General features: G+C 46.5%; 1 protein-coding gene across 1 annotated transcript in view; it reads left to right on the top strand.

Moving 5' to 3' along the window:
* The window catches only part of DRC11 (dynein regulatory complex subunit 11), a 148,833-nt gene that overhangs the window by 77,513 nt on the left and 45,620 nt on the right, over positions 1-25,700 (top strand). Inside the window, exons 9-13 of the mRNA XM_072961889.1 lie at positions 4,719-4,794; positions 10,636-10,742; positions 10,917-11,018; positions 18,299-18,366; positions 21,436-21,518. Coding sequence (XP_072817990.1) covers positions 4,719-4,794; positions 10,636-10,742; positions 10,917-11,018; positions 18,299-18,366; positions 21,436-21,518 — 436 coding nt within the window. The remainder of the gene's footprint in view (positions 1-4,718; positions 4,795-10,635; positions 10,743-10,916; positions 11,019-18,298; positions 18,367-21,435; positions 21,519-25,700) is intronic.

The following is a 25,700-nucleotide window of genomic DNA, read 5'->3' as shown; positions in this document are numbered from 1 at the left end:
GGGCCAGACAGGGAGAGTGGAGGGCTGATCTGAGAGCAGCCAGCTGCCCTGAAAGAACCTCTGTGTGGCTGAGCTCCCCTAGTGGGACCAAGAGACCGGGCAGGCCAGGTCCCACTGCTGCTGGCCGTCATGTCCGGGGCATCCTAGGGAAAGAACAGGTCAGTTAAGAGACCAAAGGTAAGCAACTGACATTTATTAAGAATAAATGCTGGAGAGGGTGTGGAGAAGAGGGAGCCCTCCTACACTGCTGGTGGGAATGCAGTTTGGTGCAGCCACTATGGAGAACAGCATGGAGACACCTCAAAAAAACTAAAAATAGACTTACCATGTGCCCCAACAGTCCCACTCCTGGGCATATATCCAGAAAAGATGAAAACTCTAATTCAAAAAGACACATGCACCCCAATGTTCACAGCAGCACTATTTACAGCAGCCAAGACATGGAAGCAATCTAAATGTCCATCCACAGGTGGCCGGATAAAGAAGTTGTGGTATATTGATATAATGGAATACTACTCAGCCATAAAAAAGAATAAAATAATGCCATTTGCAGCAACATGAATGGACCTGGAGATTGTCATTCTAAGTGAAGTAAGCTGGAAAGAGAAAGAAAAACACCAGATGATATCACTTATATGTGGAATCTGAAAAAAAAAAAAGACACAAATGAACTTACTTACATAACAGAAACAGATTCACAGACATGGTAAACAAACTCATGGTTACCAGTGGGGAGAGAGGTGGGAAGGGATAAATTGGAAGTTGGAGATTTGCAGATACAAGCTACCATCTATAAAATAAATAACAGGTTTCTACTGTAGAGCACAGGCAACTGTATTCAATATCCTGTAGTAACCTGTAATGAAAAAGCATATGAAAACGAATATATGTATGTACATGTATGACTGAAACATGATGCTGTACACCAGAAATTGACACAACATTGTAAACTGACTATATACTTCAATAAGGAAAAAAAGAATAAAAATACATTACCATTAGTGCAATTTCAAGGTAGGCGAAATCTGTCTGCACGAGAAATACATGAAGAAGGCAGGCGGACTTGTCAGCTCTCAGACTCATGGTGTGAAGGGAATGTCAGAAGGTCAGCATTCGGTGCAGGCCAAGAAGGATGCTGGTGTGGCTCCCCCTGTAACCTTTAAAGCAGCACCACTCCTTAACTGGGCACCTGGCATACTAGAACGTGTCCACAGGAGACAGCCGGGAGGTTGAATTATCCGGAATCCCCTTTCTGAGATGCCAGCAAAGGAGCCAAGAAGGTTTCTTCTCGGCCTGATGGTGGGCAGGAGGAGGGTTCGGATTCTCCGAGGCCCCAGAGGAGCAACCAGACCTCGGCTGACGGAAGAAGGGCTCCCGTTAACCTGTGGTCCCTGCTCTCGCTGCTGAGTGGAATCTCCTGGCTGGTTCTAAGAAAGAAAGACACCCCAATGTCCATGTTTCATTGGAAGAGTTTCCCGTTTAACTGGTCTGGGGTAGAGCTGGGGCCTTAGAGAACGTTCAAGCTCTCCACTGGGTTAAGTAAAAAGATGTTTTCTAATAATAGAATTGGGCTGCCTCTGGGAGAAGTGAGGGTCAGAAGGTGGGCCACGGCTGGCCGAGGTCTCCTTCACCCGAGCGGGAGGCCAGCGTGCACGGGAAGAGGGGGAGACGAGGTGACCCCCAGTTTCCACAGAGGGAAACATGTAGCTGACAGTCCCAGGGAAGCCCAGGACCCAGGAGTCACCTAGTAGGAGGTGACACTGGCAGACATGGGGAAGAGGGTCTGTGGTGTGACCTAATGGGGGTCCCAGGCACAGTCAGTGAGAATCTGAGAATCCCAGTGCAGGAGAACCGAGGGCCCAGAGGCAGGGCCTGAAGGACACATCCTTGCTCCCCAGCACCTTGAAAGTTCCGCCGGCAGTGAGCGCTCAGGCAATGTTTCCCAGTAAACAAGCTCATAAAGTTGGTAAACAAGGTCATAAAGTTGATAAACAAGCAAAAAAAAAAAAAAAAGAAAAGCCCAAGACAAAAATAAAGTTCCGCCGCACCGAATAAAGGAATATAAATTAAAAATAAACACTAGTTTCCACATACTCAGCTGGCAAACTTTTCCGCCATTGTAATTATGCTGCAGCAGACAGACGTCGCCTGTGCACATAAATAAGGAAAACGCAAAGTGAAGGGCTCTTGGGATAAAGGTGACAATGATGTAGCTGATTATTTCCTTTGATTTTTAAAATTTTCATCGCATTGTTGGCGACAGTGTCCTTTGTGTAGTCAACAAGCGCTTTTGCAAAACATGCAGCGTGGCTCTTAAAGAGCTCACAGGAGAAGCCAAGGGTGAGCTTGGAGGCGCCGCTGGCGAGCCAGTGCCCAACTCTCTGGACATCTCCGGCCAGCATCCGCACAGAGCAGATCCTCGTTGATATTTGCAAAATTGCTGAATGAATGGAAAGGTGGAAACACATCTAATCTTATGTTTACTCACATGCATTAAATACCTATTTAGGGCCCAGGCCCTCTGCTGGCTCCATGGCAGGCACAAAACATCAGCAAGACGGAATCCTCCTCCATGGGGGCCCCAGGGAGTCAAGACATGCACACACAGAGCCAATAATCTGCGCAGAGAAACAGGCGCCAGCAAGTGTAAGCAAATCCCACTGAGCAAGGGGAGAGGCTTTCTGACCCCGGAGAATCCAGGGTGGCGTCACAGAGGAGGGGACCTTTGCCTCTCCGGCCTAAGAGGAATTTTCCACAGAGGAAGATGGGAAGGTGGATTCTGGTCACAGAGGAGGTGGGCACCCCCACGTCCTCTCCAGCCCTTGCCCACACTCCCACCAGGGTGATGTCCCAGGTTCCTGCTCGCAGACCCCAGGAGGCTGCCCTGCTCGCAGGCCAGGTTCACGCTCTCTGAAGAGCACCGCTCGTGGGCGTTCCGAGGTCTGTGCCCTCTCTCTGTCTGCTCGCCCCTGTTCCACACACCTCATACACCCCTACTAACTTCCAGTTTTCCTAACTCAAAACGGCCTTCTGGCTCAGACTCACACATGCTCTTCCCTCTGCTGAAAACACTGCCCCCTTCCCTGGAACCCCACCCCCTCCCCTCCTCCTCCCCGCTACCCCAGCTCCACCCAGAAAGGCGCATGCTCACCACCTAGAGGGGCCCCCAGGGGCCAAACACAGGGCAATCTGAGCACCCGAAACGCAAAGGGCATCAACACAGCGGTCAGCAGCACAGGACTGGGAAATACTAGAGCTCTGGGGACGCTCGGTGACACGGGAAAAGAGAGGGGGGTGAGTGAGATAAACACTGCCTCTGAGGTTGCTGGTTAGTTGCTTTAGATTCCCCTTCCGTCCATGAATCATTCCTCTTCTCCAAGGACCTGCCTGTATCCAATACTGCTCTTTTTCTTGCTTTTCTCGCTGATTTTTCTTGAATGACTGGGTGTCCTGGGCCTGGTGGGCTGGCAGGGCTCCTTCCCCAGTGAGCTTTGATCTCCTGTGGGTCCTGGAAGGTTGGTTAGTTGCTCCCTAGGCTTTGAGCCCCCCTGGAATTTCTGGGTCCACGGTCTCTCCCAGGTTCTGCAAGGCAGGCGGCCTCCCGACGCGGCCGCAGCAGCCTCTGCCCGTTTCAGGAGCTGTGGTTCCAGGCAGGCCTTCCGTGACCCCCACCCCAGGAAGCGACAGTCCTCCCGGCACCCTGACTGCCTCCGGGGAACTCCCCTCACTCTCGTGAGCTCTCAGTTCTCCCGTCTTGCCCACCGCCACGCGGAGGGCGCAGGGATCCAGCGCATGGGCACTGCCCACCACCACGCCCTGGGTCCCAAAAGGCGGGCACGTCCTGTGCCCAGAGATGCTCATTGTCTAATTGCCACTCCTCCTCCAAGCTGTATAGGGGGTGCTTCGGAGAACTCACGGACGTGATGTGACAAGCATCGTCCCTTTCGCCCTTTGTGGGGTGACAATAATCAGGGTTTTGGTCACCTAACTCTTAATACAGCATGAACATTATTGCCCAGAAACATCAGATGGGGGTTTGCAAGGCCTGGCACTTCACAACAGGGAGCAGCTGGTCCCTGGTGGCGTAGGGCAGAGGGAACTCCTTTAGCTGGGGGCTGGAGCAGAGCCCCAACCTACAGTGGTGGTGTCCCTGTAGCTCTGATCTGGCTGCAGAGAGGCAGCAGGGACCAAGGATGGTGGGGTCAGGCCATCTCTGCTGTGGGGATTCAGCGAAGGGACAGGCAAGCAAAGAAAAGAGCAGCCCGGGTGCTCCTTCCAGCCTCGGGCAGTGGCAGAGAAGTGGCAGAGCAGGGAGCAGCATCCAAGATGGCTCACAGCACCGAGGTGAAGGGAGGCGGCAGGGCTATGGCTGGGCATCGGCCTTACGACCAAGGAGGCTGCAGAGCATCAGAGGACAGGGCCAAACTCCGGGTTTGGGGTGCCCCAGGGAGGCGACCGAGGTAGCATGGGGCCCCTCAGTGAGCCTGCTGGTGGCACTAAGTCTCCAAACCATCCACACCCTGGTCGCGGACGCAGCACTGCCTACGCAGCCTGGCCAGGGTGGGCGGTCGAGGGGCTGGACCCTCGCCCCTAAACCAGAAAAGAGTCTGTGTGTTTTTCCATAGTCACAGTAATCATGATACATGCGCCTTTTTCTGTCTGATCGTGACAGATGAAGTCTGCCTGTGATTAACAAGTGGATTATTCCGCTCTGACAGGAAGAAGACGAGGGGTGGAAAATGTCGCCGAGCGTTTTCCTTCATACGATGGAGGAAGGAAGTAATGTTTACAAAGGTCAGTGTGGGAGCGTATGCGTGGTGACCAAGGTGTCCCTGTCCACCTGGCATGGCCGCTGGCCTCTGTGTTGGGAAGAATTCGATGCTTAACATGCAATTCACAGCCAAGATCCCCCGTCCGCCTCTCCTTTAAAATTCTTTGGGTGGCTACAAGGTGCAGACCTAGCAAAAAGCAAGATTAGGGCAGAGTCCTAACCTCCGTTCTGTTTTAAACCCCTAAGACTTCAGCTGAACCTTCACTACCAGTGAAAGGGAAGACGGATTTTCCCTGCGTTGCTTAAATTAAGAAAACTGATACCGTACATACAGTAAAATGGTTTAATCCTATTAGACTAAGCCTGTGCCCGAATTCTGACGCATAAGTCCTTTGTCCCGTGTTCAGCACACTCAGCAGAGTGTCATCTGGCCAGACCTGCAAGTGTATGAGTTGGTCATTTAGGTATTCCCGTAATAATTTACTAGAACGGTTATCCAATTTCTTGAATTTCACTCCACCCTCACGATAAATCCAGCACAGACTCACCTGCCCAGGTGACCTTGGTCATTAGTGCTACTTGGAGATTCCTAAGAAACACAGTGAGGACATGAGCAGAGTGTTTTCAATGATCAGTTGTGTGTGTGCCTCCTTTCTCATTCTGGTCTAAGCTGGACGGCCCCACTACGGTTATGTATTTTAAAAAATAATATATACTTTTAAAAAATACATAAAAATAATATGTATGTTTGTTTGCATCACAATTTTTACCCCAATTAACTGAGCCTTATCCTAAGCAACAATATTGAGGCTGTTGCAGGTTTGATTGGCTGGTCATGTAGAAGGAGGAGGCCCAGGGACCACCTGAAACTCCCTCACTTGCCGCTGGTGGCAGAGGCCCCCTCTGTCTGAGAAGCTGAATGAGGCAGAAGCCCAGGCAAAGGATGACGCTGACGGAATGTGGCCACTGCTCTCACTGGGGAGGAAGGAGGCCAAAGGGCAAATCAACATTTATTAGATGCCCACGGCACGGAGGCTTTGTGTTCTCATGCCAGTCTCCCTTAATCCTTACAACAAGCAGGGGAGGTTAAACATCACTAACCCCAGTGTCCACAGCAGCCAAGACGTGGAAGCGGCCCAAGTGTCCACCCACGGATAACTGGATAAAGAAGACGTGAGATGGATAGAGATAGAGATAGAGATAGAGACACATACACACAATGGACTACGACTCAGCCATGAAAGAGAATGAAATCATGCCATTTGCAGCAACATGGGTGGACCCACAGGTGATCATACTAAGTGAAGTAAGTCAGACAGAGAAAGACAAATGTATGAACTCACTAATATGTGGAATCTAAAAAAATGACACAAATGGACTGACTTACAAAACAGAAACAGATTCAGGGACATAGAGAACAAACTTATGGTTACCCGGGGCAAAAGAGGTAGAGAGAGATAAACTGGGAGTTCAGGATTTGCAGATACTAACTACCATATATAAAACAGATAAACAATAAGGTCCTACTATATAGCACAGGGAACTGTATTCATCACCTTGTAATGGCCTATAATGAAAAAGAATATAAAAAGGAATGTATATGTATGACTGAATCACTATGCTGTGCACCAGAAATTAACACAACATTGTAAACTGACTGTATTTCAATAGAAAAAGGAAAGTCGTCATACACTCATGTTCAGGTGAGAGGTTTGCTCGGGGCTCGGAAGGTGGCTCCCTCCACCTCTGATGGAACTATGTGGAGAAAGAAAGAGAAGTGGAGCGCAGAATCCTCGTCTCCCTCATGGGAAGTCAGGGGCTCATGTCTACACCTGACGAACCAAGAAGTAGCAGGAGGCGCATATGATCTAGGCATCAGGAGCGGAACAGAGAAGCAGAGAGCGCGTACCTGAAGCCAGATCACTCCCCGCCCTGGGGTGGCCCCGTGTGCTCTGCCCACAAGCCACTCACCCTCCCACCTTAGGGCCCTCGTGCTTTCTGTTCCCGTGGCCTGGAATGCTTGTCCCTTCAGGCCTTCTCTGCAACCCAAGTGGGATACCGGTCTCCCTGCCTCACCTGTGCCCACCTCTGACCCTACTGTACTCACCTCCATCTGACTTCCGTGTGTGAGCTCACTGTCTCCCCACCAGGGGGTGGGGGCGCTTGAGGGCCATGCCTTCTGCTGCTGACCCAGTAGCGACCAGTAGCCTCCATAAGGCCATGAATTTCATAATTTATGGAAAAAAGTCAGATTTATGAATAAATCTGAATCTACTGGAAGCATTTTTTTTAATTCTTTTGGTGGGGGGAGGTAATTAGGTTTATTTATTTATTTTTTAACGGCGGGTCTGGGGATTGAACCTGGGGCCTCATGCATGCTGTGCACACACTCTACTGCTGAGCTAGACCCTCCCTCCTCGATGCATTTTTAATGAATGAGTGAATTTAGGAATAAATGCCGCTGGGCCACTGAAAGGCAGAGGCTGTTTATTACCATTTTAATACTTTCTGACTTTAATGTGCATGCATGATTTTTATAAAAATAAAAATTAATTTGGAAGACATCTCCTGTTCCAGTGGGAAGCCTGCCGACCCACCCAGCGAAGCTCTTAGAACGACCCACGCCTTTTGTGTAGTTATGTTTCTATCCACTTGGGAGCAGGAAGTGTGATTTTCCGAGTTGGCTGCTGTAGCATTTGATGCATTATCTGCCAGGTCTTCGGTAACTTACAGAAATGCAATGTTTTCATCTGAGACTTCTTTTCGTAAAAATCAAAGGTTTTCCCCCTCAAACGGAAACATTAGCATTTTAATCGGTGGCTTGAGGCCCCTCCTCTGTCACCCCTCAACGTGTGAAAACGGCCGCAGCCCCGCTCTCCCGTCCTGGGATAAAAGCTCATTCTCCGCGGTAGGAAAGAGCTGGTAATCGTCGTCCTTTGAGAGCCCTGAATAGCTTCCTGCATTTATAAATGTCCATGAAATTCTTGAAGGGATTGAGACGTGCCCTGTGCAAGAGTGTCATGAGAAAAGCAAAGTTTCAGTGGAAAACGAGGTCCGTTTACACGACGGAGAGGTGCAATCAGCCAGGGCGGCTGCGAACTGCTTTATCTGCAAAGCAGAGTTACCGCTCCAGGATGGGAGTGTCTAGGGATGCCGTTGCTGTTCCATAAAGAATCACGCCGCGCTCTCCTTTCTGTGGGACACTCCGTGTTCCTTTCATCGCTAAATAAATGCATGGCTTCCCGGTTTTACTAAATCTCTCCTGTGAAAAAGTGAAGCCGTCTCCTTATTTATTTTTTTTAATTGAAGTATAGTCAGTTACAATGGGTCGATTTCTGGTGTACAGTGTAATAATACTTCAGTCATACCTGCACATACATGTATTCGTGTTCACTGAATGGCAAAGCAATTTTGCTCTAAAAGCACTTAATGAAACAGGTGGATTGTGCTGTTGGAGGAGATTTATTAATTGTACGCAGGGGAAATCCGTTAGAAAAGAGGTGTTATTAGTGGCCAGCCCATTTTAACACATTTTAAACCTTTGATAGTGTTTTCAAGGGGGGAAGCTTACAATTTTAAACACATAAAAATCTGCATTATATTATTCCTACACTTTTTAAATTTTCCACAGTTTAAGCTTATGTCAGTTTCAGAAAATGTGCTAAAAGGAGCAATTGCCTTCTAGCCAGTAGCCTGTCAGCTCTGTACCTTTGTTGTAACTTATGAGCTCATCACAAAATCCACCTTCTGGCGGGGGGGGGGGGGATTCAGGCTGGAGGAGATGGGTACAACCTAAGACACTTTCTCACGTCATCAGGATAACAGTGTATGCAGTGTGCATTTTTCTGCCCTGACTCTGAGAAACAGGATAGGCTGCTCTAGCTGGCAGGCACTCACTCATGGGAATGATTATTTAAAATAATGAAAATCCAGCCCAGGCTTTCCAGCCATTTCTTATATGCAACCCTACCCTCTGCCACCACACAGGGACCCCATCAGCCTTTCCCAGGTCCTCTCCCCCTTGGTCTTCACACCCCAGTCCCAGGGAGGTTACCTGCCCCATCTGGGTGACGATGCCCTGTGAACTTTGACCCTCACCTCTGAGGTCGCCCTCAGACAGGAGTCCAGGAGGCACATCCCAAAACCTCTCCTGCCCCATCCTCCCATCCCACATTTGAGCTCAGCAGCTGGGCCACCTCTCCCGGGGCCACCCTGCTGGGAAGGGCATGTGGGTGAATCTGTTCAATGAACATTTCACCCCCTCTGTCGTTTGTGTCTCGTCTGGTTCACACGTCTGCATCAGCTGCTCTGGAACAGATCTGAGTAGTTGCATCAGCATCATTTTCAAACTCTGCCCCTGAAACCCTGCACCCCCTGTAGGCTTGTCCTTCCTGTCTTCCTGGCAGAGACTGTGGTCAGCCCAGGACTGGTGGAGCCCCTCCCAGGCCACGCTGTCCTCAGTTTGCTGGTGGGAAGCCAATGAGCCTGAGGGCCTTCGCTGGGCCTGGAATCCAGACAGGCCACCCCCTGTGCTCAGCCAGCTGTCCAGGAAGTGAGCCAGGCCCGCCGGACCTGTGGGTGGCCAACAGCTGGTGATGACCCTCTCTGCTTCCAGAGATCTCCATGCCAGCTTCTGGAAGCAGCCTCGGGGTCTTCTGCCCATGGCTTGTGGACCAGCCCACACTTTTGGAAAGCTGGAACTCCATTCCCATGTCCCATCCTCCTTTACGTGTGTCCCATGGGGTCCTGACCCTGATCCCTCCTAGAGGACATGCTCCTGGCCCTCAGCATCCATCACTTCCACTTCGAGGTCCTGTATCTGCTCTCCAGGCACAAGCGTTTTTAGGGTAGCCACCGACCTGCATGGTCCTCTCCCCTGGGAGGCAGAGACTGTTGATAAGGAGAGGGAGGACTGTAAGACCAGCAGCTGATCGGTGGTAGGACGTGGGTTCCACCCGACCCCTTTTTCTTCTCAAGTCACAGCCACTGCCAGCCGGAGGTGGGGGAGCCTCTGCTGGGCCCCCGCGGCCCTCAGTTGCCCTCCCGAGTTGAAGGGCATCACTGCCCCAAGGATGAGTTTCCAGTGAAGGGGTGATGGTTTGGTTCCAGCAAATTTCCATCACCTTTGAACACAAATTCAAGGAAAAGATGGCATTTCCCTGACTGGCAAGCCTGCCTCCCCTGGGAGATCCCCCAGTCCCACTGCCAGGGTCGAGTTGGTCTGCACCCCTGCACACATTTGGAATTCCCCTCCTGAGAAAAGAGCCTATTTCCGTGACATCAAATGACCCTTATTTCCTCTCCTAACTTCCAGGGTAAGGCAAGGGGGAAATGTAAAATGTGTATGATTTCAGAACACCCAAAAAATAATGCAAAAGTACAGCTGTTGAATTAAAGGCAAGTAGCTGGTACTTGTGTGTTCAGGGTTGGCTTTTACCGTGGGCCCCGGGGAATGACCAGTGAGTCGAACTAGCAACAGAATCGCTCACATTTTAGCGAATCATTGGCATAGTAAAGTTAATATATACAAAACCAGCCACCTCTACTTGTATAACCCCATGTAAACATACTATTTTTGCATGTTTATAAGCGTATGTAAGAATACTATTGGTGTCATACTTTTTTGTTATTTTCACATTAGCAGTTTTCTTCCTTGTCTTTTAGGTGTTATACAGGCACAGTTCTACCTGGAAGGTGGAAGAGAAGAACTTACAGATCCCACCACTCTCCAGAGCATCGTATTCAAACTTTTATTCCATGCAGTAGGATAGAAAGTTGAACTTGTGTCGTATATCACAAAACTTCCATTAATCTTCACAGTGAAAAAAATTCATTTGCTTCTTCTCTGTCCTTCTGGAGTACAGATGTGTGGAAGAATAAAGATGAATCGTGGAATTTCTACCAGGACTATGATCCCGAAATGATCAAAGAGGAGAAACGGAAGGAACTGGAGTCAGAGATCAGAGTGCAGGTAAAGCTGCATTTACGTTGTAGTCCGAGAAAGTCATTGACTGCAGCCACTGTGCTTTTTTTTTTTACAATTTCCTATTAATAATCTACCCAGAATTTAAGTTATTTTTGATGTCACAAGAAAACACGAGGCATGCAGAGTCACCTAAAAGTAGTGTTTTTTGTATGGACCTAGGTTGACGAGTTGATGAGACAGGAACTGAAAAACTTAAAACTAGCTGTGGACAGAGAGAAGGAATTACCGGTCAAAACAGGAAGGAAGAGAGGAGGTAAAAAGGTGAGTAGCGCACACACACTGGAGCGCTAGGGCAGAAGGCAGATCCAAACCATGACAAGGAGCCCAGCCCACGCAGCCGATGGCTTGTCCAGGAGTGCTGCCGGCAGACTGTGGCCGCCCCAGGCTGCTTCACCAGGAAACGTGCCTGCTTTTGATGAGTTTATGGTGGTCCGCCGTTTCGCCCTCAGTGCTACGTGCTCATAAATGGGGTAAATCCGACAGTCTAGGAGTACCTTCCCCGCTCGTCACTGCAGACCCACACTAGCCAAGCCCCGCAGGCAGGGTGAGAACTGTCAGAGGAGCTGGGCATGAGCCCCAAATGTCCACCCGTCTGTCGCTGTAGGAAGATCTGCAAGGGAGGCAAATGGCAGTGAGTGAGTGGGGGAATCAGATGATTGAATTGTAAGTAGCCACCTATCCATCTCACAGTGGTTTAGAGAAGCCACTGTGGATTCCCAGTATTCAGAGTTCACTTACTAGGGTCCTGTGAGACAACAGAAAATATACCTATTGGTCTCTGCCCCTGGTTACTGGCACAGAGCTCCTGAAACCCTTAAATTCTTCAGTGATAAGAGCATCTTTTGTTACAACGAAGTGATGCTGGGTGAGTTCCTAGATGGCTCCCAGATTGGGGCTGGGTACCACGAAGACCAAGCCATGATTAGAAGCTTGGACTTCTCAGCTCTACCCACTCCATTCTCTAGAGAGGGGAAGACGAGCTGTAAATGGAGTTAATAACTGAGCATGCCTACGTGAGGACGCTTCCATAAAATCCCAGGAAGAAGGGGATTTGGAGAGTTCCCAGGTGGGTGAACACATCCACATACCAGCAGGGTAACGTGCCCCAACTTCCCAGGAAGAGAAGCTCCTGCACTCAGGACGCCCCCAGACCTCTCCCTGTGTACCTCTTCGTCTGGTTGTTCTTCTGCATCCTTTATCATACCCTTTAATAAACTGGTAGATGGAAGTCAGCATTTCCCTGAGTTCTGTGAGCCACTCTAACAAACTAGTCAAACCTGAGGAGTGGGTCTTGGGAACCTTAGATTTCTAGCCAGTTGGGCAGAAACACGGGCGACAACCTGGACTTGTGACTGGCACCTGAAGGAGCAGTCCTGTGGGACATCCCCCTTCATCTGTGGGACCTGATTCTATCTCCAGGTAGATGGTGTCAGAGTTGAGTTAGATCATAGGACACCCAGCTGGCGTTGCAGAAAATTGCTTGGTGGGTGAACCCTCACACATCTGGCGTCAGAAGTGTTGTGAGTTGGCAGTGGTGTGAGAGTGAAGGAGGAACACACGGAAGAACGGGTTTTTCCTAACACAGGCCCCCACGTCCCCTTTCATCTGGAGCCAACCCTGCCTCTGGGGCCAAGATACCCCAGGTCGAGGAGCTGGCAGGGGGTTGGACATTTGCCCTTAGAAGACTTTCTCACGTTTCCATGGCCCATCAACCCTTCCTGGGCTTCACACACGCCCTTAGAGTTTTTCCCAGTCTCAGCTGCATTAGTGACTGGTTGTGCCAGCCAGGGGCCATACGGTGTCTTTCTGGTGGCTCTATCCTGATGCATTTTGCGTTGATTTTTACAGTTTACAGTTTTACCGTTTGACTCTTCAGTGTAGGTCCTGAATGTCCTTCCTTCGTGGTCCTCTCCTGAGGCTGCATCACCATAGCCTAATGAGGACCGTCTATAGCTTACCCCTCATCCATAGGTAATGCCACTCATTGACCCTATTCGCGCATTTCTTATCGTCAAGAAGTGATGCTTTAATGGCTGAACATGGTAATCAAGCCAGACAACGTGGGAAATGAAGACAGGAGGTGCACGTGTCCCTCCAGCTGAAAGTAAATAGTCTTCTTCTTTCACCCAGCAACCGGTCGCCCATCGGGTCTGGCCCAGGGGCTCACCCCGTGCGACTGCCACCTCGCTCCTTGCCATCTGGCGTCTGCCCTCACCGCGTCATGACTCGTGATGTGTCACGGGGGGGTTGCTGTGAATCTCCCTCTTGGAATTAAACTGGTTGAACCACAGAGGATGTGCTCAGGATACCCCAAGAGATTGATGGTAATCATGGACTATAGAGTTTTGAGTATTCAGAATTCTAATCCAGGTGACCTCAGTGTAAACATGGGAGACGTAAGTGTGATTTAATTTCATAAGCTGAAACTTAATGAACTATACTAAATCCCCTCCTTAGGAAGACAGTTAGCAGAAGGGGGATGGGTAACCTTGAACACAGAAAAGGAGAAAAAGGACTCAGAGGGTAGAATTTGGCAATATTACTGCAACATTATCCAGAAAAAGTGACTTGATCAGAGGTTCTACAGCAGCCCTAGTTATTCTTTTGGGATATAAATTTGATCTTAGCACTCCGTGCTGACACCTTTTCATAACATCCCAATTCCCCTAAGGCCAGGCTTACAAGGCTGTGCCTGACCTGGCCAGTGCCCTCATCTTCGGACTCATCACCCGCCTCTCCCTCCCTGGCTGCACTCCAGCACCCTGACCTACTTCTTTGTCCCTCAAACACTGTGCTCCCTTCTACCACAGGACCTTTGTACATGCTGTTCTCGCTCAAGAACTGTCTTTACTCTCCCACCCTTAATCACAAGCATAGTTAACTCTTACTCATCCTTTGAGTATCAGCCCAAGCCCTTCTTCCTCAGGAAAATCTTCCAGAACCTCATAACCTTAGACCAGCATAAGTCTAGCTTCTCTGCATACACTTGACACTGTCTACCATATCTTTCTAGTGCTTTATCACAGTTTTAATGTTCTATTTACTGGTGAGATCATTAAAACTGTGATCTGCCTTCCCAAATCTACTGAAGGCCTTGAGTGCAGAGACTACATGATTGTCTTTTTTGCTCACCGTTGTAACCTTTTCCAGCACATAGCAAGTCCTCTGCACATATTATTGAATTAGTTAATCAGTCAAATCTAGATCCTCTACAGATTGATCCCTAGAGGCTAAATGAGTGTCTCAGGATGTCACAGCATGGCGTCCATAGCAACTCACAGCATCCAGCCACCCCCTTTGCTTATTCCATACTCAGTAAGCAAACTTCTGATGAGTTATTGTCATTTCATGTTTATTTTCTTATAAGAGAGAAGGCTACAGAGGCTATGTCTCTTGGCAATTACATTTCACATTATAATATAATCTACACATCATGTATTCCAGCTTCTCTTGTAACTTGGAGATCCAAATCTTGGGGACAGATCATCTTTACTAATTATTTCATTCAGGAAGCATTTATTAAGCACTAATGCCAGGTACGATTCAAGACATCTGAGGTACAGAGAGAACAAGACAAAGAGTCTATACTGTCAAAAGCAGGTTTCCAGATACACAGGACTATGACTCAACCCTGGATGTCCTGTCACCCCAACCATGACATCACTGAGTGAGATCCTGCCTCTCAGAGGCCAACTCTCTCAAGTTCCTCTCTTGTCCTAATCACAAAAACTTTAGGGACATAGGAGTTCCTGAAAAGCTATGAAGTTCCTTGAGGATAAGATTCTTAACTGGCTTTATTCTTGCATTCCTCACAATGCTAGCAAAGATGCATGAAAAAAAAATGCTGTATTTAAACTGAAATTTAGAATCTACTTTTAAAAGAAACAAATGAACATTTTACAATTAAAAAATGTGGTATCCAGAATTAAGAACTCTTCTAACTGGTTTAACAACAGCATGGCCATAGCAATAGGTGGGTTGAACTCAAGGGCAGTTCAGTAGGAAATCCAAAATGAAGTACAGAAAGAACAAATATTATAAAAAACAGAACAGAAAATAAGTTTTGAGACATGGTCAAAAGTTGTAACATATGTATAATTAGAATTCGCCCAAAAAGAGGAGAATGGAACAGAAGCAATATATGAAAAAGTACCGTTTGTGAATTTTCCAAGTCAGATGAAATACACAAAGCCACAAATTCAAAAACCTCTGTGGGATCCAAGAGGGGAGATTACAAAGAAAACCACATTTAGACACATCACAGTCAAAATGCTAAACGTCAAAGACAAAAGGCAAAATCTTACTAGATTTTTTTAAAAGGCATATTTCCTTCAGGGTAACAAAAAATGAGAAAGAGTACCGAGTCTCTCAACATAATCTGTGGAAGCCAGAAGGAAATGAATGACATCGTCAGAAACTGGAAAGAAAGAACTCCCAACCTAGAACTCTATACCCAGTGAAAATATCCTTCAAAAATAAAAATGGAGATATTCCCAGACAGACAAAATCTGAGACGACTTGTCAGCAGCAGAATCTGATAAGCTGTGCACATAGAATATAACACCCAGAGCAACCACCAGGAAACCGTACAAAGATACACACTCAAAGAGGACCATCAAAATGAAATTCTAAAAAATGTTTAAGTCATCCACAGGATGAGAGGAAAAAGCAAATGAAGAGATGGAAAAACGTATAACAAACGAAACAAAACAAAACAAAAGGTAGACTTAAGTCCTAACATAGTAATAATCACATTAAATGTAAATAATCTAAGTACACCAATTAAAAGACAGAGTGAATTTTAAAACATGACCCAACTATATGCTGTCTGCAAGAACCTCATCTGATGTGCAATGATTTAAGCCGGATGTAAGTAAAAGGATGGGAAAATATATCATGCAAATAATCAAAAGAGAGCAGGCTTCGCTATTCTAGTATCACATAAAGTAGATTTCAGAGCTGATAAAATTATCAAAAAGACAGGGAAGAATGTTATAGATGATAAAAGAGCCAATCCACCAAAGATGCCGTAATCCTAGCTGTGCGTACACCAAACAGAACTACAAAATATGGCAAGCAGGAACCAATAGAACTGAAGGGGAACCCAGAGGGGTCCACAGTTATTGCTGGAGATTCAACGCCTCGTTCTCAAGAATTGATAGAATACTAGGCAAAAAATCATCAGCCAGATGCTGGAGAGCCCACCGCATCATCAACAAGCAGAATCTGACTGACGGTGACAGGGCATTTCACCCGACAAACAGAATGCATACGCTTTTCCAGTGCCCGCGGAACGTAGTCCAAAGTGGGCCATATCTTGTGCCATAGAACAAATCTCGACAGACTGACAAGAACTGAAATCATGAAGAGTGCGTTCCCCTACCACAAGGGGGTCAAACTAGAAATCAGCAACAGAAAAAATAAGAAAATCTCCAGACACATGAAACTGTACAACACACTGCTAATTCATAGGACAAAGAAGAAATGAGAAATCAAAGCATATAATGAAAATGAAAATATAAGACATCAAAAATATCTAGGCAATAAATAAAGTAGACCTGAGAGGGAAATTTACAGCACTGAACACGTACATTAGAAAAAAGAGGAGAAAGCTCAAATCCATCATCTAATCTCCCTCCTTCAGAACCTAGAAAAAGAAGAGCGAAAAAAAAAACAAACCAAAGTGAGCAAAAAGAAGAAAATTAAGAAGTTGAGAAGGAAGAGATTAAGAGCAGAAATCAGTGAAATTGAAAACAGAAAAACAACAGAGAAAGTCGATTCAATGAAACAGAGCTGGCTCTTTGAAAATTATTGATAAAATTGACAAACCTCTAGTAAAACCAACAAAGAAAAAAGGGGCCACAAATTACTGGCATCAGGAATGAAACTGGAGTTAGCGCTACTGGCTGCAGACGTCAGAAGAGTAATAAAGGAATCCTGCTATGATTCTGTCGATGTGACATTCCCCAAAGGACAAAACTGGAGAAATGGAGAACAGATCAGAGGTTTCTGGGGATCAAAGCTGGCATGGCCGTGGGAGGGAAGTGAGTATGAGTCTGAACGAGCAGCTTGGTGTAGGGGTCCTTGTAGTGATAGGATCCGTATCAATGGGGATGTCGATATCCCGGTTGCGAGAGCTCTGCAGGACGTTACCCGTGGGAAAAACCTGCTAAAGGGTACGTGTCTCTGTGTCAGTCCTTACAACTGTCCGTGATTCCACCATTAACTCAAAATAAAACATTCAACTTTTTAAAATGCCTTTTATTGTAGTATGGTTCCTGTACAGTAAACTACATATTTCAGATGTATAATTTGATGAATTTGATAGATGTTTACACCCATGAAACCACCACCACAATCAAGTTAGCTGACATTTCCATCCCTCCCCAAGAGGTGCAATTTTCAAATTCCCAATTTATCCCTTCCCACCCGCTTTAACCCCTGGTAACCGTAAGTAAAACTGAAAAGCACAGTGCATAGCTGCATGCAACCACATAAGTGAATCTTGCAATCATAATGCTAATTGGAGGAAGCCAGACATAAAAAGGTTTATACTGTATGATTCCATGTCCAAGAACAGGCCGTACAAATCCACAGAGAAGTCAGAAGGGGTGGTTACCTACAGGCCAGAAAGCGGTGTGGGGGAGAGTTCAGGACCAACGGAAATATGTTCTGTTTTTAAACTGAGGGGCAGCTATATGGTTATATGTAAAAATTAGCTGTAAAAATTAATAAACCTGATTGGGTATACTTTATGTAAATCATGCTGCAATAAAAATAATAAATGAAAGAATGAGGGAATGAATGAATGGGGAAGTGGAGGCGTGAAAGAAGATGGAGCGTTAAGAAAGAACCCGGCTTCAGCCGTCCAGTGTGACAGGGAGCAGAGTACCCTGGGGAGGCCTGAGATCAAAGGTGAGACGGCAAAGGAAGCTAGAGGCCAAGCCGAGGACTTTTAACTTTATCTGGCGGGCAATGGGGAGGCACTGATGGATATTTTAAACCGAGTAGTGCAGCGATCAGCACTGCTTTAAGGGACCACATTCTGAGCACTGTCCTCCAGCTGACACAAGGATCTGAGTGCAAAGCCCCTTGGGAACCGGAGGCGGATGGTTGCCTGGCTCTGCAGGCTCCCGGTCTGGGGCTGGATGCTGACAGGTGATCAGGAACCAGAGACAAGCTCAGCTTGATTGCCTGTGTGCTTGGCACGCTCATCCTTTGCAGTACACGTCCCAGCGCCCAGAGAAAGAACAAGAATGCTTGGGGCCTGCTGGGAGTCCAGGTCCATACAAGGTCTCACCATGGTGACCTCACTTTCTATCCACCTGCAGACACGTCCACAGAAGCAATTTGGGGTTTTCCAGGCCAATCCCTATGTTCATGAAATGTTGCAACTCCAGGTACCACAAATGACTGCTCACTTCCCCATCCCCGAGGCCACCACCAGCAATCAGCTTCCTTAGCTAACTTCTAGAGCTAATTTTCCTTGTTCTCATTAAACTTGCTTTTGCTATTTTCCATTGTTTTCCATTTTCTTCCAGAAAAATAAAAGGAAGAAAGGCAAGAAAGGGAAAATGGGGAAGAAGGATAAGGACCTGACGGCTGACAGGTGAGGTGTGCACAATGTGGGAGGGGGCACCCCAGAGAAGAGCATAGGATGAGACCTGGGTCCTCAGCTTGGCCGCTCCTAAACCACCCCCTCCTCATCCTCAGAGTGTGGTGGGGAAGCGCGGGGACCCTCTGCAGCCCTGCACGCGGGGCAGCTTCCTAGACAGGAGAGATGCAACCGAGGGGGGGTCCAGGAGGCAGACTCAGGCCCCAGCGCTTCTGAGATCATGTGACTTTTTAAAGTTCTAAAATTCGTGGGGTTCTTCAGAAATTTTTTTCCAAAATAGCATCCCTGCTGCAATCTCTGAGGGTGGACTGAGACCGCCCTCCTTGAGGACAGACAGTGCACGCTGCCTCCACGCCCCTGGGCCTGGCGGCCGAGGAACCTCATAAATGCTCCTGAAGGAGGGGGGAGGGCTAGTCTCCTTGCCGGGGGGTACCTGCATGTCTCCGAGCTTAATCGGCTGAACTTCAATGCTAACGATGGTTTTACTACTTTTTTTTGTTTGTTCTGGGTTTGTTTGTTTTTTTTGTTTGTTTGTTTGTTTTCTTGGGGGTGGAGGTAGTTTTTGGGGGTTTTTTTGTTTTTTTTGTTTTTAATGGAAGTGCTGGGGATTGAACCCGGGACCTCGTGCGCTCTGCCGCTGAGCTACGCCCTCCCCCTCGATACTAATGAATAGTTTTAATTTTTAAAGTTTCAGTTTTTAAGCTGAAAAGGCCTTCAGTGCTTTAACATAGGAAATAAATAGAACCTAAGTTTTCGGATTTTTTTCAAGGAATTTCATTAAAATCCCTAATAAGTGAGTGTCAGAAACCATCTTGAACACATACCTTGCTTCCCAGGAGTCTGTTGACAGGTAACACGTGCTGCTCTGGGTGTGGGGCGCCCCACTGTGGGCGAGGTGATACATTCCCAGACTCTGCCTGAGAGCAGATCCCCGACAGAGGGAGCCAGCTTGGAACCACCCACAGGGAAGTGGGGACCAGCGCACCCCAGCGCTGGTGCACGTGCCCGGGGCCCTGGTGGACAGCCCCGGAGAGACACCCAGACTGGGTGCGGGCGTTGGCTCTGGAGAGAAAAAGCACCCACGGGACAGCCCGAGAGGGAGGAGCTGCAGCTTCCTCACGGGAGGTTCTATTGTTCGGGGAAAGTTCCAGGTTAAGAGCTGTGGCCGACTGCTTCCTGGTGGGGCCTGGTCTGCATTCCGAGACGCAGGTGCCCAGCTCCTGGGGAGCCCCCCAGCTACCCATGCACCCACACAAGGGACGTCACAGTCCCTTCCCCAGAGGAGGGCCCAGCCCCTGCAGACGCACAGGGCCATGGCTGTCCTTTAGTGACTGTTCAATGCCACTTTTCTCCTTTGTCCTCACATCAGTCCCAAGTAGAGTCTTTTAGGAGTAGATCCTGCTACATGTCTTACTGGATGACAACCCAGAGCTAAAATCAGATCTGCCTATATGATCTGACCACTGAGCTAGAATTACTCATTCACATTCTCTGCATTTAAAGGCTCGCTGAACTGAATAAAGCACTGCTTTAACAACACAGAGCACGCGCGTGTGGCTCGTGGACAATGTCTATGAGACGATGAATATGTTCTCGGCATACTTCTTTACAGTTGAATTATCATCAGTGGGCTACAAACAACTCTCCAGTGCAGTGAAGAAAGACCAGTAGTATTCACTTTTGTGGCCCGAAGTACAGGATCTCACTCCTGGAGACTTCTCATTTTAAAGACACTATGTTACTCACGGAGAGGGATTCAGCAGGTGGGCCGCTCCGCTCGGGCTGGTTCTCTGCCAAGACACTGTAACACAGCTTGTTTTTCTCATCAAGTTTCTGTAAACCTTAAATCGGTATTTTTATCATAATTCACAAGGTAGTCTTAAAGTTGAACACTTTTATCCCAGAGAAGAATTTATTTCACTGGAAAGATCCAAATATAGGTTTATGTTTCAGGTGTCTTTAAGAAATTTGGTTTTGATTATTTTAGAGAACCTTCTTTAATTTTATGTTAATATTTTACATGTATTATTAACTAAGTATTCAAAACACTACAGCTGATACTTAGATATATTTGATAGAATAAGATTTCAGTCAATCAAAGGCCGGAGTCATTGAATTAACATCCATCCCAATGTATTTGCCTTGAATCTAATTAATGTCCTTGAGCCTCCCTTAACCACACTAACCTGGGTCATAGAACAGTTTAAGCATAGATGTATTTCAATTTTTCAATCTAAAGAAAGACTGGGGTTGAACCAAAGCATAAGGCCCCCAGAAATGTAGAGAAAAGACCAAACATCTCAAAGGGTTAGACTGAGCAGCCTTTGAACTTGACCCACCTGTATTCCCGCAAGCCGAGCCTCAGCTAATTTCACTGGGAGTGTCATTCAGTACGTGGGATCCTATCTCCATTTTCTCCCTCAGTTAATATAAACGATCAGTGTGCTGGCTACATGCCCAAAGCCCTCTTAGAGAAGTGGTTTTGTCGTCTGTAAACACTATGGAAAAGTGTAACATCCTCCTAGACAATTGTTACACTCACAGCTTGAGACCTTTGCAGTCCATCTTAAAATTATTTCCCTTGTAAGCCTTTGTTCTTTGTAGATACTTCTCTTGAACTATTATGCTATTGGGTTAAAAGGAAACATCAATTTTATGAAGGATTAATGACCTACTACAGCCTGCAGATGCTAACTGAATGTATAATTACAGGCCCCTTGCGTTACTACTATTGGGTGATTTCTAATCCATATTTGTGTCGTCGTGAAGACTGATGAAAGGGCAGACGGCAGGAGTGCTAGCTGGTTTCAGATGCCCAAAGAGATCATTCTTATTAATGGGAAACATCAGATATACACATGGATGAGTGAAAACATTGTTTTTAAAAAGCCTAATTTATCCCCAAATTGTAGAAATGCTTCAAAAATCAATTTATTTGCATACACACAAATGTACTTGGAAAGAGATCTGGTTAAAGTTCTGTGTATATGATGATTAACATAAACTCTGCTACTTCTGTGCGACGTGTGTGCTCATGAAATCCGTGGCTTGCTTTATCCCCAGGACCATTGAATCTCTGTATAAGGAGCTCGTGGAAGAGGGGTTACTGATCCAGGCTCTGAAAGTCAACCTCTCTGACTACATCGGTAAAGTACACAGAGAATAACATGTTCGTCTCCCATGGACCACCCCTTGGGTTTTGAGAACCCAGCGATTGGAAATGTATTTCATTTGTGTTTTTGTCTAACCACGTATCTGGCCTGTAGTGGCTTGTAGTCAGCGTTTGTGGAACTGAATTGGTTTGAGTTCGTTCTGTGCTGTGAACTAATGGCCCAGCTCTCTCCCCTTAATGTGGTGCAGGCAGGTTTCCAACCCTGCTAACAGGTTCCTTGGGGCATCTTTGGGGCTTAAGCTAAATTGAAGAAATGAAGACTTGTTCGTGCTTTCCTGGTTATCAGAACGCCCTGGGGCGGCACCCGGCACTCCCACCACCGAGTCCTCCCAGGGGGGCTCCTCCCAGCAGGGGCCACCACAGGAGGGGTTGGGGGGGAGAGGCGGGGACATTTCTATCACCAGCTTTAGCTAATGTTTTTCTTTTTAATTTTAAAAACAGTATGAAAACGTATTTAAAGCTTAAAATTCATCATAATCCCACACCCTAATGCATCTACGGTCAGCGAGGACGTTCTTCCACATAATCACAAAAAAGTCACAGCCCAGAAAGTTGACATTAATATGATACTATTACCTAATATCTAGCTAATAATTCGTTTTCCCTAGAGCCCTAATAATTCCCGAGAGCCCTAATAGTGTCCTTTGTAGTTGTTCATCTTTCTCAATCCAGAGTCCAGTGGGTGGTTGTGGATGTGATGGCCATCCCTTTTTAGTCTCCTTTCCCTCCTTCAATCTAGACCAATTTACAGGCTTTTTCATTGACATTTTAAAAGAGCCCGAGCTGTTTACAGACTGTCTGTCAGCTGAATTGGTTTGATGTTTTCCTCCTGGCTTGATTCACGTTCAACATTTTTTACAGGAAAACTAGAGGTAGTGTTGTGTCCGCCTCAGCCTTCACCATGGGGACACACGATGGCTCCTTGTCTCATCACTGGTGGTGTTAAGTTTGATCACTGGTGTAGGTGCTATCTCCCCAGATTTCTCCACTATAAAGCTTCATTTTCCCCTTTGTAATCTATGAATAATCTGCAGGAGGACACTTTGAGGCTCTGAAGTTTCTGTTCCCAACCGTCTTAAAGGTTTGAGCCCCCGCTGAGGGTTTTTGCCTGCATCAGCTACTGCTGCGGTGGTTGTGTTACCAGAGAGTAGGTTCTTGTCTCATCGCAGAAAAGAATTCAGAGATGAGACACAGAGGTCAAGGAGGTAAAGTGAGGATTTATCAGGTGGTCAGACACTCTCAGCGGAAGAATGGGCAGACCAGGCGAGTAGCTGTGCTGAGTTTCTTTGGAAAGCTGGTTATATGGGGTGTAAAAATGAATGGGTGGAATATTTATTGGAGGTAGGGGTTTAAGGTCATATTCCCTGATTTTCATCCCAGCTCAGTCTTCTGGAGAGGAAGAGAGGTTTTTGCCCTTATTTAGTCTTGACCAGAAGTGTCATGGTGTCGGCACATTGATGGACACTTACCTGCAAGGTTAATTTTACTGTAATGAGCGTATAATGAGGCTCAAGGTCCACTAGAAGTCAAATCTTCCACTGTCTTGGACCTAGTTGGTTCTAACCAGTTTATGCCTTTTCCTCAATGGCTCTGTCATTCTTTTAATGGTGGTGCCCAGCCCCCTTCCCTCCTGTCCCAGTTGTAAAATGGGAGTGTTCTGTTTCTTTCACTCTTTCCGTATTTATTAGGTGCTGTTCTTCTGGAGAGATTTCCCTCCCGCCCTCCTTTTAAAATTGTTGCAATATCAGTGTGGACACATGGATTCTCTCTTTTTAAAATTACATTATAACCATTTCCATGCTACTCATTCCGACGTGTCCGCTGGCCTGATTTTGGCCTGGGGGAGCAAAAAGGCTAACACTTCCCTCGGATCAAAAAATAATCACTTTAATCCCTTTGAAATAAAGCCGCATTTCCTTCCTGGGGACTTGGAGGAGCCTTTATATTTCTAATGGTTGAAGATTTTACCAGAAGAGGTATTAGAACAGGTATTGGATTTCTATTTGTTTTATGTGTTTCTTGTTCAAGTACTGTTGGGTTTTCCCCTGGATTGCCTTGATTATGTTCTGCTAATTCTGTTCCTATGGAAAAATAACCCTTTGCACAGAACGCTGTCTCTTCACTTACGGTGGGACCTCTGAGTTCTCCCCCCTTGTCTGCTTGCTTCCTTTCACATCGTGTCCTTTCTTCTCGCCACTGAATTCCTACTGCTTAGTGTAGTGCCTGGCACGTGCGAGAGTCTCAAAACATTGCTGAACATATTTCTCATTTTCTTATTAATTTCTTATCTATCTTGGATTTTTTCAATGATTTCTTTGTCAGTTTCCAGGTGGCTCAGGTCAAAGCGAATGAAAGCAGCCACTTAAGAGTGACCTCGGCGGGGGAAGAGGGGAGGGTACAGCTCAATGGTAGAGCACGTGCTTAGCATGCGTGAGGTCCTGAGTTCAATCCCCGGGACTTCCATTTAAATAAATAAGTGAATAACCTAATTCCCCCTCCAAACAATAAATAAATAATTTTTTTTAAAAGAGTGATCGCAAATGAAAATGACTCAGCCTAACAAAATTTGTCAAGTGGCCATGAGGACTGGCTCCTTCTGGTCCTTTCCATGTTTTTCTTATTTTTTCCCAGTTAAGATCCTTAGCTTAAAAAGATGGAAATGGATCTGTATGATATCACTTATATGTGGAATCTAAAAAAAAAAAAGGACATAAATGAACTTGTCTACAAAACAGAAACAGACTCAGAGACACAGAGAACAAACTTATGGTTACCAGGGGCTAAAGGAGGTGGGAAGGGATAAATTGGGAATTCAAAAATTGCACCTCCTGGGGAGTGATGGAAATATTAGCTATCCTGATTGTGGTGGTGGTTTCACTGGTGTATACATTCATCAAAATCCATCAAAGTGTACATCTGAAATACGTGTAGTTTACTGTACAGGAACCACACCACAATAAAGCTGTTAAAAAAAAAAAAAGATGGGAGTGGATATTTCCAATCCCCACATGAAAATGGAGTAACTGCACGGCAAAAGCAAAAGCCTGTGGATGGCGCTTACATGAGACCGAAATGACCAGGTGTCCCCTCAAAACGTAAAGTACAAGCCCTTGGGGACACAAAACAGAAGACCCCCAAAGCACCAGCAGGCACTCACTGGGAAGCACCGCAGTCCAAGGTAATGCCTGCAGCCGCATCTGGGAGCGGTCCTGCTCGCTTCAGTAGCAGGTGAGTGAACACGGGCAGAGTCAGAAAGTATGAAGGGGTGAGGACTGTCCAGCCTCCAGACACTCTTAAAAGCGATGCATCACAGCTCCCTTGCAAGGCAGCGCCTGACGCTGAGAAGACGCTGTTGGGAGTGAAATCACAATCAAATGGGCTGGGAACAATAGAGATGCTGGAGAGGAGATTCCACAGGACCAGGCCATCTGGAAAAGCAAGTCACCGTGCTTTTCACACATGTGTAAACAACAGTTTAAAAAGCTACCCTGACGCAAACGATTTTCCGAAAATACAGGATTAGTAACTCATATAAATTTAAGCAGTAGAGAAGTTCAAGATTGAAATTCATGCAAAGTTTCTATGAAAAAAAAAAGAAAGAGTAAGGAACAAAGGAACATCACAAAAAGGCATGCCCATGAAGCAGGCAGCACTGGAACCTGCTCCTTCACACCAAGCTAACATGCATCAAGAAACGGCTAGAAGATAGGTAAAAATACATAAAATAGAATTAGAAAAATGAAGAAATGAGTTGGACAGCATTCGAAGAACATTTTAAGCGGAAAAATTATTTTAGGAAAACCTAAATTACAACAAATACAAGAATGAATAAAGGCAACAAATGATGCTTTAAGAGAAATGAAATGTGAAAGACAGAAAGTTTTAAAACTAGGAGTAAAGAATGAGGTTACAAGGTTTCAAAAGAAAGGAACAAATACTAAGGATGGGCAAGGAAAATCCAACGTGGAGATATCACAGGCCCCTGAAGAGGAAAACCAAAGCAAAGGAACAGAGCAAATACTAAGAACAATTATCCATGAAAGATTTGTTTCTCCTTGAAATAATTTCAGCCAGCACATAGAAGTCCAACAGCAGAGTTAGGACACCACCGCGTTGCTGCCTCCAGCAGATCTGGGCGATGGTCGTCTGTGACTGC

The sequence above is a fragment of the Vicugna pacos genome, chromosome 5, assembly GCF_048564905.1.
Source record: "Vicugna pacos chromosome 5, VicPac4, whole genome shotgun sequence".
Taxonomy (NCBI): Eukaryota; Metazoa; Chordata; class Mammalia; order Artiodactyla; family Camelidae; genus Vicugna; species Vicugna pacos.
The sequence above is the reverse complement of the archived record's forward strand: the minus strand, read 5'-3'. Positions and strand labels throughout refer to the sequence as shown.